At 48.8% G+C, this 15,637-nt stretch overlaps 1 protein-coding gene across 7 annotated transcripts in view; it reads left to right on the top strand.

Moving 5' to 3' along the window:
• The first annotated feature begins 4,338 nt into the window (after positions 1 to 4,338).
• Positions 4,339 to 15,637, top strand: part of TBC1D14 (TBC1 domain family member 14) — a 113,891-nt gene continuing 102,592 nt past the window's right edge. The window contains exons 1-3 of one of the 7 annotated variants that reach the window (XM_019479434.2): positions 4,383 to 4,422; positions 5,497 to 5,583; positions 9,397 to 10,141. In XM_019479434.2, coding sequence (XP_019334979.2) covers positions 9,414 to 10,141 — 728 coding nt within the window. In that variant the 5' untranslated portion in view covers positions 4,383 to 4,422; positions 5,497 to 5,583; positions 9,397 to 9,413. Of the gene's footprint in view, positions 4,423 to 4,457; positions 4,515 to 4,734; positions 4,835 to 5,496; positions 5,584 to 9,396; positions 10,142 to 15,637 lie in introns of those variants that run through there. The other 6 variants (XM_019479429.2, XM_019479408.2, XM_059721556.1 and 3 more) reach the window with 6 other exon arrangements.

The raw sequence follows: 15,637 nt of genomic DNA, 5'->3' as shown, positions 1-15,637 counted from the left end.
GCTCCAAGTGCTAGATGATCTTTTTGTAACTGCTGTTTGCACTAGTTCATGACTAGGAGCTTCCAAAGCTTACAGTCTTGCTCCCCAGCATCACTACCTGGTCGCCAAATAACTTGAAGAATGTGGAAAAGCCATTTTCATGGAAGATGCCTGTGTGTGATTTCTTTTATCATGGAGAAGCTGCTGCACATCAATGGCAAGGAGGCCAAGACAACTGGAGATCAGGTTCTGCTGCAGCCTTTGTCTGCTTTTGCCACCATTGAGATTCTAACATCTTCTGCCTGCTCCCCTGTTCAGGACTTGTAAGACATGGCTGGGGGCTGGGCAGGCTTATTATAGTGGTGACCTGTACTCGCCTGTACAAGTCAGAGCACCATCAGAGGATATATGTGTCTTCTGAGGCCAGAAACCATAGCCATCTGCTGTCCCCACCACATCCTGGTGGTGCTGCCACTGCTTGGTCTGTGACTGCTTGGCACCAGAGCTGTATTGCTATCCAGCGCATCCATTGGTGGCGGATAGTGGACTGACCTTCAGGGAAGGTTAGCTGCAAAATAAGTAGGGGTAACTCTGATAGCATTATATTAGTGTGACTGTTTTACAAATTTAAAAAAAAGAATCCCAAGATTTTGCTTCCTGTATGTTTTCACCTAGTTTTCTCATGGTCCCTGATACCAGCTGAGGTTGTCAGCACCAGGTACCCACACCAGTGTGAGTACCAGTTTTCCCAACTCCTTCAGTTGAACGTCCAATGTGGGACCAATCACACCACACTTGCTGAGTCTGCCTGTCAGACTGACACAATTTTCCCAGCTCTGTGCTCATCAATGAGTTCAGATGCACCAACATAACCATGTCTCATAATCGCAAAGAGCAGTACAGGAACCGGATTAGAGGATGTCAGGCATGCACTAGCAGGGCCTGGGCCCAGTCACCCAGCCATCTTGGGAATTATTTCCTTCTATGACCAGGTGATGGATCTCCTGGACAAAAGGGAAGAGTTTTATATAATATATTTGGACTTTTAAAAAAGCTTTTGACCTGGTGTCCCATTATGTCCTCATGGAAAAATTGGGCAACTGCAGCCTCAACTATTCCACAGACCAATGGCAGGGAACTGGCTCTGAGGTCAGACCCAGAGACTGGTAGTTGATGGAACTGAATCAACATGGCACTTGGTGACTACTGGTGTCCCCCAAGGCTCTGTTCTTGGACCTGTACTCTTTAATGTCTTTATAAATGATCTGGACAGTGGTGTCAGAAGCGGACTGGCTAAGTTCACTGACAACACCATATTTGGGGAAGAGTATCCACACTTGAGGATAGGCTGGTGATCCAGGCCAACCTTGATAGGCTTGGAAGGTGGGCAGATGAAAACCTGATGGCATTCAATACAGAGAAATGCAAGGTGCTCCACCTTGAGGAAAACAATACCCCACATCACACTTATAGGCTCAGCAATGCTACACTCGATAGCACCATGACCGAAAGAGGCTTGGGGGTCATGATTGACCACAAGATGAACATTAGCCACCAGTGCGATACTGCAGCTGGCAAAGCAAACGAAACCCTGGCTTGCATCTACTGATGCATCTTGAACAAGACCCAGGATGTCATCCTCCCACTGTACTCGACCTTGGTGAGGCCGCAGCTGGAGTACCGCATCCAATTCTGGGCTCCACAATTCAGGAAAGATGTGGAGAAGCTTGAAAGAGTTGGGAGAAGAGTCACATGCATGATCAGAGGACAAGAGAACAGACCTTATGAAGAGAGTGTTAGCCTTGTGCCCCCCCTGCTCCTTGCAGGTGGTGATGATGGAGTGGAGAAGGGGGGGCAAGGCCACTGTAGCTGACCTTGCCCCACCCCCCTGCCCTTACTCCTTGCAGATGATGGTGGCAGCAGCATGGAGGGGAACAGGGTCAGGATGCCATGGCGGGGGGGGAGGCCATGGGCTCTGGCTTCAGCCCGCCCCTCCCCACTTCCGTCATCCAGGCTAGACATCAGGAGGCGCTACTTCACAGTCAGGGCAGCTAGGAACTGGAACCAACTTCCAAGAGAAGTGGTGATGGCTCCTACCCCGGGAATCTTCAAAAGGAGGCTGGACAATCACCTAGCCAGGGTTGTTTGACCCCAGCATCCTTTCCTGCCCATGGCAGGGGGTTGGACTAGATGATCTGCTCAGGTCCCTTCTGACCCTACCAACTATGAAACTATGAATAGCGGGTGCATCACGGTGGCAGTGGTGGGGGAAGGGGAGGAGTGGGCCCAGGCCTAATGAGGGGGAGGACCAGGCCTGAGGGTGGGAAGAAGCCGGGCCGCCATGGAGGCGGGAGCAGTGGGCCCGAGCTGACCTGGTGGCGGTGGTGGGGATGGGAAGAGCAGGCTCTGAGCCAAAGCAGGTGGGGGAGAGGAGGTGTGGAAATGGGCTTGAGGTGGGGAGGAGGACTGAGCTTGAGCTGGGGGAGAATCCGGGCCAATGTGGGGGGGCGGGTAGCAGTGGGCCTGGCCCAATGCGGCAGCAGCGGGGGACGGGAGGAGCGGGCCTCCCCCTCCTCCTACCCAGGTCCCAGTCCTCATCCTGGTCCCACTCAGCCTCATCTTCCCCTCTCACCTGCGTCATCCCCAAGCGTGTTCCTCCTGTCCCCCCGCTGCCACTGGGTCAGCCTGGGCCTGCTGCTCCCCACACCACAGTGGCCTGGTTTCTCCCCAGCCTTGGGCCTGGTCTTCCCCTGAGGCAGGGAAGGGAGGAATGAGTCTGGACCCCGAGCAGCAGGAGGGAAGGGGAGAGCGGGCCAGGATGAGGGTGGGGCTCCATTGCTGCCCGATCCCCCCTGTCATTCCTGACAGCCAATTGGCTAGTGTGTGCGTGTGTGTGTATGTATGTATATATGTGTGTATATATATACACATACACATGCACATGCTTCTTTTAATATATATAAAAGAAAGAGCTAAGTTTTTCACATTCCCAAAGTGTAGACTTTAAGAGTAATGACAAAAATCATGAGATTTCCTGTGTGTGTGTGTGTGTGTGTATGTGTTTATATATTCTAATATAATGAAAGCCTTACCACTTCTGTCTGTCTGTCCGTAAAGCTCTGGGCCAACTGCACATGCGTGGCCCGCAGCCTTAGGACAGATAGACTGACAGGTGGAGGCAGAGGTGCTCCCTGCTCCGGATGCCGGCATGCGGGGGCATAGCTTGCGACCATGGAGGACATGGCTTGAGACCGTGGGCAGGAGTGTGTGCTGCGTGGCTGTGCCGAGGGGCATAGTGTGCGACTGCAGGGTCCCGCGAGTGGCTGCCGGCTGCAGCACATGGCTGCGGGGTGGGGCACATCCCCCTGCCCGCTCCTTGCATGGCACCCCGCGGCCATGCTCCCCTATGCCAGGTGCACCAAAACAAGGGAGGCATGTGGCTGCAGGGTGCTATGTGGGGAGCAGGCATGAGGAGCGTGCCTCGCTCTGTGGCTGCCCACGAGCTGTGCTCACGAGCTGGCGGGTGCTCCCTGCACGGAGGGTCGTGGCCGCAGGGTGCCACATAGGGAGTGGGCATGGGGAGGCGTGCCCCGCGCTGTGTGTTACAGGCAGTGGGCACTGTCCGTGCTTTCCATGGCACTTCCGTGTGGCACCCTGCGGCTGCGCACCCCACCCACCCCGCAGCTCGCAGGTGCTCTTGGTGGGGGGGAGGATGGGGGGTCGGGGCACACGGCTGTAGGGTGCTGCGAGGAGAGTGGCCAGGGGGTCATGGGCAGTGCCCGCTGGCTGCAGCACACGACCGCAGGGTGGGTAAACCCCCCTGCCTGCTCGCTGCGCAGCATGCTGTGGCCTTGCCCCCCCATGCGGGGAGCTGGGTGGGTGGGTATGGCTGCGTGGGTGTGTGTGTGTCTGAGGTGTAAGGGGGCACACGGGGCTGAACACAGAGCGGGATGGGGGGTTGCACGTGGCTGGATGCAGAGTGGTGCCAGCGTGAGGCAGGGGGTGGAGGCGCTCTGTCCCTGCTGCCCGCCTGGCATTCTTGACCGGGAGGGGGCGGGCGTTGTGGGTGTGTGTGTGTCCGCCCGTCCGTCATTCTTGATGGGGGTGTGTGTGTGTGTGTGTGTATAAGATTTTCTTTTTCTATTTTAATTCCCAAAGTAGATTTTTAAGTTCAATGCCAAAAATCATGAGAGTTGGCCAGGCGGGCCCCTTGTGGGGAGGAGGGGGGGTCCTGCATTTGGGCTCCAGGGCCCCACCTCCGCCTTCCTTCCCCTAGACGGATGACGCCGCACCCGCTTTCCTCTACCACTGAACAAGGAGCTCTATGGGGGCGGGACTAGGAGGCAAGCCCCGCCCTCTGTCCCGATCGATGCTCTCGGCAGCCCGATTGGCCTCCCCTTGCTCCCGGAGCGATTCAAAATGGCGGCAGGGAGCCCCGAACAGGTACGGAAGCTGGTGGCAGACCAGCCTCCCAACGCCGCCGTCGCCGCCAGAGAGCTCCCCCTCCCCTCTCAGTTTAAACCGGTCGCCCCTGGGTCCGTCTTGTTTTCCATTGGTCCGTTTACCTCCAGCGGGCGGGGCTAGTCAGCTCCCAGGCGCGGAGGGGGGGAGTGGCTGCAAGAGCGAACAGCGGCGGCAGAACGGAGGGAGGGGCCGCGGAGCGGGGGCGGGGTGACCGCAGGTGGAACAGCGGGGAGGGCGGGGCTGCTCTCGCCGCGGAGGAGGCGGTGCCAGCAGCTGGAACAGACGCGGGGGGGGGGGGGTAGAACGCGGGGGTCCCAGGAACAGCCGGCACCTGCTGAGCGTCTTGCGGCGCCACCCCCCCCCCCCCCGTGCGGGGCATGGAGGCGCGCGGGTGAGTCTTGCGGGGCGGGGCGGGGTCGGGCCGGGGGCGCTGCTCTGAGTCGCCTGCACTTGACCGTCGCTTCTTCCCCGTCCCGGCTGCGCTGGGGTGCGGCGGGGAAGGGGCTGGCGGGTGCCTCACGGTTGCTGGGAAGAGCCCGACGCGGCCGCCAGGGGCTGAAGGGCTCCTTCATCGCTTGGCGGGCCCCTGGGCAAAGTTCTTAGGGCCTGGAAATGGATGATGATTATGATTAGTAGTATCTATTCCCCCCCCCTTCCTGTTTTTTTTTCTTATTTGCCATGAAAGTTTTGGGCTGCGCAGTCGTGCGCGTCTGTTTGCCACAGGTTGGGGAGGCGGCGGATTTCCTAGTCAAAGCGATTTGATTTCTTTTCCCCCCATTTCCCGGCAGCGTGGCAGCGTTCACCTGCTCGCTTCCCCGGCTGCTGCTGCTGCCTTCGCTTGCTGCTGCTCGAACGCTGCAGGATCATGTCCTTTTTCCACATGGTTGATGTGGGGCGATCAGTGGTGGTGGGAATCACACCTGTTATGTACCCTGGGCAAAATGAAGTGCAGCCATGTACACAAAGGCTTTAAAAAAAGACTCCCCCAAATAATTTTTCTTTTCTTTTTTCTTTTTCTTTTTTCTCTTTTTTTTTTTTTTTTTTTTTTTACAGGATAATAGGATGTAATCTTTGGATTTGAAAGGTTGCATTCATTCATCTTAAAATGCAGTGGTCAGCTGTTTTGCAGGCAAGGGAAAGGTAATGACAATGCAAGATGACACAAAGGCTGGTTCTTGTAAGGTCTCAAAGCAGTGTACAGAGGTTTATTCTTTCTGTATCCTTGTAAATCGGGAAATATTTTTCCTTCCTTGTAAATTGAAGTGGGACAGTCCTGACAAGTTATTCCTTTTGTGACTGGGCAAGTGACTGATGACAGAGTTAGTACTAGTATCCAAGAGACTTGATTGCTTTAGCCACCTGGCTATTTTATTTTATTTTGGGCTGTTGCGTGGTTATCAGAATCATCCTGTCTGTTAGTAAAACCCTTGAATTTGCAGTGCCTGGCACAAGGTGGCTTAGAGTAGCGATCAGGTACGGTCCTTTCTGGTTTTGTGGCTGGCTGATGTTAAAGCATTAATTCTACTTTGCAACCTAATGCTTCTTCAGACTGTTCTCTCCCCATGACATCCCAAGAGAAGAGCTTTGGGAAAGCTTGGCTTAACCCTCTTTTCATTTTATTTCTTGAAAGAAGGTATTGTCCTATTTCGGGGTGCATGGGCAGGCTATCTCTGCATAGGGAGCATTGCATATAAAATCTAATAGTTTGCTTTGCTGCTCATAAATGAATGATGGGAACATGCCAGCTCTGGGAGTTGTATTGTAGTCAACAAACACTTAGACTTGTCAGTATCAATTTCCAGAAGCTTCACTTATTATGCAAGGCAGCTGCAAAAAGACTAGGGAAATGACATTTTTTTTTTACTATAATCTTAAAATTAACAAGCAAGTCTCATTTTTGCTATTAGAGAACTGTTCAACCTTTTGGCCACTGTTCACTTGCTTGCTCTAAGGTTATTAACAGGACTGTGGAAAGAAACTGAGGAGTAACAAACCATTAATTCTGTCAGCACTTGGGTAAACATGGAGAAATAACAGAAACGGGTACTTGAGCTACTCATTGTGGAAAAAGGTATCTGCACAGGAGGAGAGATCACTTAGCCCCAACCAGAAAACTGACAGAAGAGTAGAGCGAGCAGCAGATCATTTGGAGGGTTGTGCAGGAGTGGTGTAGCAAATACTTTCTACCCAAGTAAGAGGGGAAGATGCCGAAAGAATACCCCTTCGTTACAGAAGCCAAAATGAGGATGAGAGTGGTGGGTCAAGGGTAGTGCAAGAATTTTAAACAGGTTTGCTAGTCACGCGAGCTTTTTATTAAGAGCTCTGGTTAAGAGTTAACATGTTGATCAGAACATCTTTGGAAAAGGTAGGGGTGCTGCTGTTGTCCCCCTGTCATATAAAGTGGTTAAAGCACTTGCCTGAAAAGTGCTTCTTCTCAGCCTGCGGGTTGGGTGGGGTGGTGTTTGTATTAGTCATGAGATACAGTGACCCAGGTTCTGCCAGTTTGGTGTTTAGGCCCATTTCTGGGAGGTAGACAAAATGGATTTGAATCTCACAGGTGGAGAAGAGAACTGAGGCCAGGTCTTCCACAAACTGGTGGAGTGTTCTGAGCATGATCCTATTATAAAATAGCTAGGGAGTGGGATGGGGGAGTGGGGCCGGGATCACTGGGTAGCGACAGTATGGGGCCAGGGCCCGGTGCAGAGCCATGATCCACTCTCCTCATGCCCCTGCCTATAGAACTGGTGCCTGTTGCAGGGATGTGCTGGCAGTGGATCACTCTCTGCCCCAGGTCCCGGCTCTGAGCTGTCACTGCCCCATGATCCTGATCCCGGTCCTACCTGCCCATCCCACTCTCGCATGATGCCTCCCGATCACCCACAGCCCCATATTATCTGTGTGGCGGAGCACATGCTGCCCACAGGGTTCCTGGCTGGTCTCCGTGGAGACCCAGCCCACCTGCTCCATCCACTGGCAGTGGGTGTGTGGCCTGGGCCAAATAGGATCAATTGCCCCCCCCCCCAACCCTTTGCTGGGTGAGCACACCTTCCCCTAGCTCCCTGTCCTGCTCCTGCCCCTCAGCAGCTCACCAAATTTCCTAAAGTTGTCTTCCAGCCAAAATAGTTGTCTACCTCTGCCTTGAAAGAATCGTTTGCTGCCTAGAAGAACCAGTTCACCCAGGCAGTTTGGTAACTAAACAACAGATCCCCTTGTGTGGGCTGGATAGGTTACAAAAGGGAGGCTAAGTCATCAGCCCGTTTGGAAAGGGGGAAAAGAGACCAGAAGTAGAAAATTGTCTTCAGGAGTAAGATGTAACTCCACATTGGGAGAGAGGCTGTGTTGAGGAAGAAAGTAGAAGCAGGATCTTGGAAGTTTTAGTAGCGTGTATAGTTCTCTCTCTTGGTGTAAATCTGTATATTTCTAAAAAACTAACCTCATTCAGAACCTTTGGAAAGCCTGTATGTTTTTATGGAAAAGTCAGTTATAAACCAGAGTGCACAAGACAGGATCTCTGGGAAAGGTGTACTTGAACCAGTGAAGTACATTAGGGGCAGCGTGTGCTGGTTCCAAAAAGGGTACAGCAGTCAGTGCCTTGACAGTGTGCCAGGGTGCCAAGGAAAGGAGCACTTCTGGGATCCACTTTGACTCAGGGAAATCTGGAACATATGGGTTCAGAATTGGAACCCGGGCAGCCCGGTGACCGTTCAGCAGACAGAGTGTTACCAGGCCTTAATAAGGCAGTTTATTATCTTTCTTTCCCAGTTTGTTAGTTTTCCAGAAAAATGTTAAAATGATGTTTTTAAAGACACTGATCTTAAATTTGAGCCAAAGTGTAAGGTTTGAGAATAATCTTTATAATATTTCAAGACCAGTAGAGAAGCTTTTATGACTACTTACAATTCCATTGAAGAAACCTGTTTTGAAATCCAAAAAGAGAAACATAACAGCTGGAAGAGAACTAGTTAAATTTGAACTATAGAGTCTGAGAGGTATATACAAAACACCAGGGATGGTCAGCCTTGAGCCTGCAGGCCACATACAGCCTGTGGGGCTTCTCACGGGTCTGGATATTTGGGGATATGGGAGCAGTGACAGTTAATACTGCCACCCCTCCCTGCTGCTAAATTCCCAAGCCCCCTGCTGTTTGTTGGAGCCATGTTACAACCCTCGCCTTTCACAGCCAGGTCTGGGCTGCGCATGCTGCCCCTTCCCTCTATGTTGCTGGTTCAAGGTCAGGCCATGCCCCTTTCTCCCTTACACTGTCTCCCCCTTCCTTACTCATCCCCTTCCCCCCATGGGGCTGGGCCATGCCCCATTCCCCTGCACAGCTGGTTCAGGGCCTGCCTGGTTCTTCCCTGACCCCAGTGGGGCTGGGCCACACCCTCTCTTCTCTGCCCAGCTGGGTTGGGGTTAGACAATGCCCCCTTCCTCCCTTGGGATCAAGCCATATTCCCTCCCCACATGGGGCTGGATCAGGGCTGAATCATGCCTCCTCCCGCTCTTCTTCCTCCTCCCCCATGGGGCTGGGCCAAATCCCCTTCCCTGGCATGGTTGGGTTGGATGGGGCCCCACTGCATTTGTCCCAGGTGCTGGATTGCATCTGCCGGCCAGATCTGACCCATAGAGAGAGTAGACACTGCTCATCTGGCCTACTGGACCAAAAGTTTGAGCACCTTTGCAATACACTATGAATAGTGATGTGCAAGGTGTTAACACAAAATTGTTCAAATTAGTAACTTCAGGTGTTCATAGCAACATGTTTAAAAATTATTTGGGTCATCACTGTGCTGTGCTCACCCAGCTACAGGGAAGAATAAACCATTTATGATTATTTTCCCCTCTCACTTCTCATAGATATGGAATGATTACTACAAGATGAGTAATGTAGTTCTTAGGTAATATTCTGTTTACATGCTCAATCCCCTCCTAATAATTTCTTTTTCTATTAACTAGTTACCACTTGGACCAAGATGACTGAAGTAAATGTATCCAGTTCCTTAAATGGTTTGAGCTTGATGGGTATTCTGGATGCTAGAGTGGGCAACAGGATCCAGAATTTTCCAAACTTGAATTCAAGGGCTCCAAGATCTCTCTCCTTGCCTGAATATGGACCCACCCAACCTATCCAGCACTCTGTTGCTTTAGAAGATAGTCATAGCCTTAAATCGGTGGATTCTGGTATTCCAACCCTGGAAATAGGGAATCCAGAACCTGTCCATTGCAGTGTTTTACATGTGAAGAGAAAACAATCTGAGCCGGAAATTATGCCGGAAAGAACTTTTCAGAGTGCTTGCACACTGCCATCTTATGTGCCTCCACATTCCTCGACTGCTGAACATGAAAATGCTGTACGAAAATCCTCAACCTTTCCAAGAACTGGATATGACACGGTGAAGCTATACAGTCCCACCTCTAAAACACTGAATCGAAGTGACGATATCTCTGTATGTAGTGTCTCTAGTCTCAGTACAGAACTGTCAACAACATTATCGGTTAGCAATGAGGATATCTTGGACTTCATGGTCACAAGCAGCTCGAGTGCAATTGTGACCCTGGAGACTGATGAAGCACACTTTTCAGATGTTACATTGAATTCCAGTAAGGAGACCAGTGAACAAAGCCAGCAGGCATGTTGTCAAGAAACAGAGGTGGACAGTAAATTGAAAATACTTGGACCTTTCACTAGCTTCTTCTCCAGGTAACTGCTTTTTGTCATGTCTATCCTAGCCATTTTTCAGATGATTGAAGTGAGGATGTGGGAAAAAGCACAGGGCCAGTTCTAATAGCTCCTCCCAGCTAAATTAGTTTAAGGACTTTCTATCACAGCTAACAGTTTTAGGTCCTTTGGGTATCAGGGACATGGACTTACTTCTACTCTGACTGAGCAGACAGGTGTTGCATAGGTAAAACTAAGTAATGCTTGGTGCTCTTTGGGATGTACGGAAGCCTTCTGGTTTTCTTTTCCCTGCTCTGACAGAGTGGCTGTATGATCTTTGAATAAATCACTTATAATGTCTGTTCTTCTGTCTGTCAAACGGTAATGCTGGTACTTGCCCATCTTTAAGAGCTTTGAAATATAAGCATGGAAAATGCTCAGGCAGTGCTGAAGTATTAATATTAAATACAAGCATGTCAGACAGGGGTGATGCGTAAGGGGTGCATGTGCACCCCCTGCAAAAAAGCTGACACTGTCAGCGGTGCCTGCGGGTGGTCGCTGCTTGCTACCCCACTGCCAACACCACCGCTGGCACAGTCTGTGGGCGGTCTGTGATCCCTGCTGGCTGCTGCCGACAGTGCTGGCAGTGGCTGTGGGTGGTCGCCGACCCTTGGTCAGTGCTCCCCCTCCCCCCTGCCAGCACCAGCAGTATCTGTGGGAGCTCCTCTGCTTACCACTGCTGCTGTGCCCCCCCAGCCACCGGGGGCATGCACCGTTCGTGTCAAACATTTGACACACTTATTTTCTTATTTGTTCATTTTCTTGAGCTACGAAGTCCTTACATCACAGATAAGAAGGCATATCACAAATGGTATTTAACTGATCCTCTTTCTTATTATTTTGACAATAATACTTTCAGTCACCTTGCTTGTTTTGTGTAATAGAGGAAAATATGTGAAATCTTGCATGGAATTTTAGTGTTTGGTTATTAAAATGGAAACATTTGGGCAGCATTGAAGCAGCGCACACTGCATCTTGTATGAAAAGCATTTAGATAATGATACTGATTTTTCTTAGCAAGCAAATGGAGTTGGTATATGACAACCATAATGCAAGCCATTTCTTTCAGGGTATATAAATTCATTTGTAGAAAGAGACGTTTCGTTCACTGCAAGATGTTGTCAAGTGATGATTGCTTGCAAGTTATTTGTCGTGCGGTTTTGGTGACAGTGAACCTGTTTTGCCTGTTTTGTCATTTAAAAGAACCCTGCTCTTCCTCTCTCAAACCTTCCATTACCAAAAGAACAAGTTGCTAAACATTGAAAGACTCACCCTGCTTGTTTCTGTGAAAATTCATGTTCCTTGCAAAGCGCAAACAAAACTGCTGTTTTTTCAGTTTTATTTTTTGAAGAACTATCAAACTGGCAGCAGACATTGTTCTCCGAAGCTTGATCTGTCATTCTCACTTGAGAATTGGAGTATATATGAGTACTCCACTATTAGCTTGAATCATTAGTCATGGTTCTGCAGTTTGAGGTGCAAATGCTTTTATGGACTTCTGTGTTGGTTCCATGGCAACTAGACTTATTTTGGAAGCTGAAGAATTCTGAGTACTTCAGAGCCTACAGAACATGAACTTTGCTGCCCTTGTGTACACAGTTGTTAGCACAAGCAAATGATGTACTGTCGACTGGAAAGAGCAGTGACATGGGCACGTCAAGGCCTTCCTCAAACTAGGATATTCTTATACGCAAAACAGGACAAGGTTCTGACTTGTGCAGCTTTCTCAGTAGTAGAATTAGTGTAGGAAAATTAAAATGGTTGGAAATTTATTTTAGAGTTTAAAAAGTCTAGACTAGGCTAAGGGGTTTGGGTTGTAGCTGTGTTGGTCTAAGGACATAGGCAGACAAGGTTCCTTGGGTGAATTTGATATCTTTTATTAGACCAACCCAAATGGTTGGAGAATAGTTATTAAGCAAGCTTTCGGGTTCAAAAACCCTTCGTCAGGCTAAGGAAGCTTCAGCAGTTGGTGTGTGCTCTTCCTGGATGGAATGAAAAGTAAAGAAGCCCGGGGCTGGGCTGGGCTGGGCTGGGGAGTCAGTTGCCAGGCAGATTATAATGTATCAAAAATCCAATGTCTAGACTAGGTTAAAGAACTTTACTGCGCCAATTACTTTTGGGCTCCCAAAAGCCTGTGACCCTTCAGTATTCTTTAAATAAGGAAGTGAATTATGCAGCTAAGTGTATGTGTGTGTGTATTATGATTTAGGTTTAAGTGGGGGACTAGCTGACTAATTTGTCTTGCTCTGTCCTGTTCCTTCACATAATTGGGGGTCACTTTTTCATGTAGCCCTAATGTGTTAGAAAGGTTTAGAACTTTTTGCTTTTGGTCTAATATTAGAGCCCTGAACAACTTACATACTTGTTAGAAGATAGGCAGTGTTCAGGATCAGAACTTGTTGCTGTTTGTTTCATTAGCTGTTTAAATAATATCACTGTCCACATGGCTTTGCTGCCTTCATAATATCACTATGCACTAATATAACCTATTGCCTGCTTCCCAGAGAGTGCAGGAGCAAGCATGATCTGCCATCTAGTAGTTGAGGAAGTTGCCTGCAGTTAAAGAGATCAGGGTTCCAGTCCAAATAGGTAAACTTCAACTGAGCCAAGAACTCTTGTACTTAATTTCTTCATGGCACAGTGAAATGCGAAATGAAAGGCTCAGCTGGGAAGATTAAGAACCCACACCCTAAATTTGTTTACTCTCTTCATCAGCAACCTGGAAGATGGCATAGAATGCATCCTCCGCACGCTTGCAGATGACACCAAGCTGGGGGAAGTAGTAGATATGCTGGAGAGTAGGGGTAGAATCTCGACAAGTTGGTGGATTGGACCAAACAGTCTTATGAAGTTCAATAAGGATAAGTACAAAGTCCTGCACTTTGAGACAGAATAACCGCACACATCTTCCGGCTGGGGGCCGACTGACTAAGCAGAAGAGGCAACTGGGGGTTACAGTAGACAGTAATCTGAACATGAGCCACTAATGTTCCCTTGTTGCCAAGGAGGCTGTTGGTATACTGGAATGCATTACTAGGAGCATAGCCTTGCCAGCAGATAAAGGGAAGTGATTCTTTCCCTCTTCAGCACTGGTGAGGCCGCATTGGAGTAGTTTCAGGCTTCTTGCTACAGGAAGGATTGGAGCAAGTCCAGCGGAAGGCAACGGAAATGTTTTGTGGGCTGGGGCACATGACTTCTGAGGAGCAGCTGAGGGAACTACGCTGATTTAGTCTGGTGAAGAGAAGACTGAGGGAGGATTTGATAGCAGCCTTCAACTACCTGAAGGGTGGTTACAAAGAGGATGGAGCTAGGACTGTTCTCACCAGTGGCAAATGACAGAACAAGGAGCAGTGGTCTCAAGTTGCAGAAAGGGAAGTTTAGGTTAGATATTAGGACATTTTTTTTCTCACTAGGAGGGCAGTAAAGCCCTGAAACAAATTATCCAGAGGGTTGTGGAAGCTCCATCCTTGGAGGCGTTTAAGATCTGGCTCGACAAAGCCTTGGCTGGGATGTAGTTTACAATGGTCCTGCTTTGAGCAGGGGTGTAGACTAGATAAGTTGGTGCTCAAACTTTTTTGTATCAGGATCTGTTCGCAAACATCAGTGGCCAGTCCCAACCTAGTGCCCCTCACCCCCGATCCATTGCCCCCCAGGCCCTAGCTCCTCATTGCATGAGTTGGGGGGGGAGGAGCATGGGGGGGCCCCAAGCAGCCCCTTGCAGGCTGGAACTCTGCCAGCATGCAAGGGAAAAGCCATGGTTTTCCACCTTTTTCTCCTTCAGAGTTTGTTGGTTCATTTTTTAAGTTTGTTCACAACCCTTTCATATATGCTTGCAACCCATGGGTTGAGACCTGCTGAACTAGATGACTCCTGAGGTCCCTTCCAACCTTAATTTTCTATGATTAGGTTCTGAAGGGAGAGGTAGGTTTGATTCTCCTCCAGCAGAGAGGGAGATTTAACCTGGGTCTCAAATATTTTCAGAGTACACTTTTCTGGGGTAGGTAAGTACAAATTAATTTTTAGTGGAGTCAGTTGGAGTGTAGGTATGCAGACCTGATGCTGAGACTGATGTAATATTGGACATATCCAGAAGCAGGTACCTAGGGAACTTATCCCCCATGTAAGCAAACAGGCACCTTTTTTGGGGAGGGAGGGGGAAGAATACCTCCAGAACTAGGTGGCAGCTGGCTGGACATTTTGAAGATTGCAGATTTTTGGATTTAGGGATGAAAATCTTTTTGTGGATTTAACTTTTAATTGCTGTAGATCCTGCCTTTGTAGGCATTTTCAGACAATCAGTTTCCCTTCTGCTATTTTTTCATATAATCATCTAATTATCTACAGAGTATTTAAACCTTGGAACGCTATTGTGATATATTTCTTAGTTAAGACTTGGAAAATCAATGTGACAGCAATTAATCTTTCACTGGTGTATGAGTGGCACCCTGATGCCAGCTTTTCTCAGCTCCCCACAGGATGGAACAGGATGCTGTCTTCGCACTAATGCTGCTGTACCTTTCACTGGCCTTAGCAAATATTTGCCTTGGAAAGTGTCTGCCATTCTGTTTCCACTTGGTCATCTTTGAATTTAGCAAGTCCTCGGAATGGAATTCCCTGAGAAATAAAGCATAACTGTTCAAAAAAGACTGTAGTATTCAGTTAAATGTGCTAGAAGTCAGGGCAGGATATGTGAGCCGTGTAAATTGGCAACTAGATCTTGCATGACGATTATTGCTATAGGTTTCAGCTAGTTGTATTTTAAATTTGCAATTGTTTGTGTGGAAAGCAAGGGTGGATTCTTCTCATAATATCTTTTCTTGGACCAGCTATAGTTAGGAGAGGTGTTAGATAAGCTTTCAGGCATCCTTATCACTCCAGTATTACTGCCTTGCGTGGAAAGTAATTTTGGACTTCCTGGGTAAAGTACAGTTGCAACAGCATTAAAATAGCTATGAGTAGACCCAGCAAATTGTGGCTAGTTGATATTAATGTGATCTCTAACAACATAAAAGAAAGACCTTTTCAGTATTTTTTTTTTTTTTTGACAAGATTAAATATTAGAGTACCAGAAGTCTGAAAATGCTCAGCCCCTATTGTAGAAATTGGCAGGGGAAGGTCACTTCAGGGATGAACCCTGGAGTTGCATCTGTGGGTGTTTGAAAGGAGCTCAGAAATGAAGGGAAACACTTTTGGTCTTTTAGGGCCCTTGTACATATACTAGGCATTTAGTTGCTAAAAATGTTCCTAGTTTAGTTTTTCTTTCTTAGTTTTAGACGGCTAAATAAGTAACATGGACGTGATTTACCACGCAATGGCTTATTATGCTATAACTAGTAAAATGCACTAGGCAGCACATCAGAACAATTTTACCCTCTTGCCCTTTCCAGTACTACTTTACTGCCAGGTGGCATTTTAGGGCAAGATTTGATATTTTGGCTGGTTTATTTTCATGGGTTGTGCTGGGTTGCTTTTCTGGAG

Source organism: Alligator mississippiensis, chromosome 2 (assembly GCF_030867095.1).
Source record: "Alligator mississippiensis isolate rAllMis1 chromosome 2, rAllMis1, whole genome shotgun sequence".
NCBI classification, from domain to species: Eukaryota; Metazoa; Chordata; order Crocodylia; family Alligatoridae; genus Alligator; species Alligator mississippiensis.
This window is presented reverse-complemented; position numbering and strand designations above follow the sequence as displayed.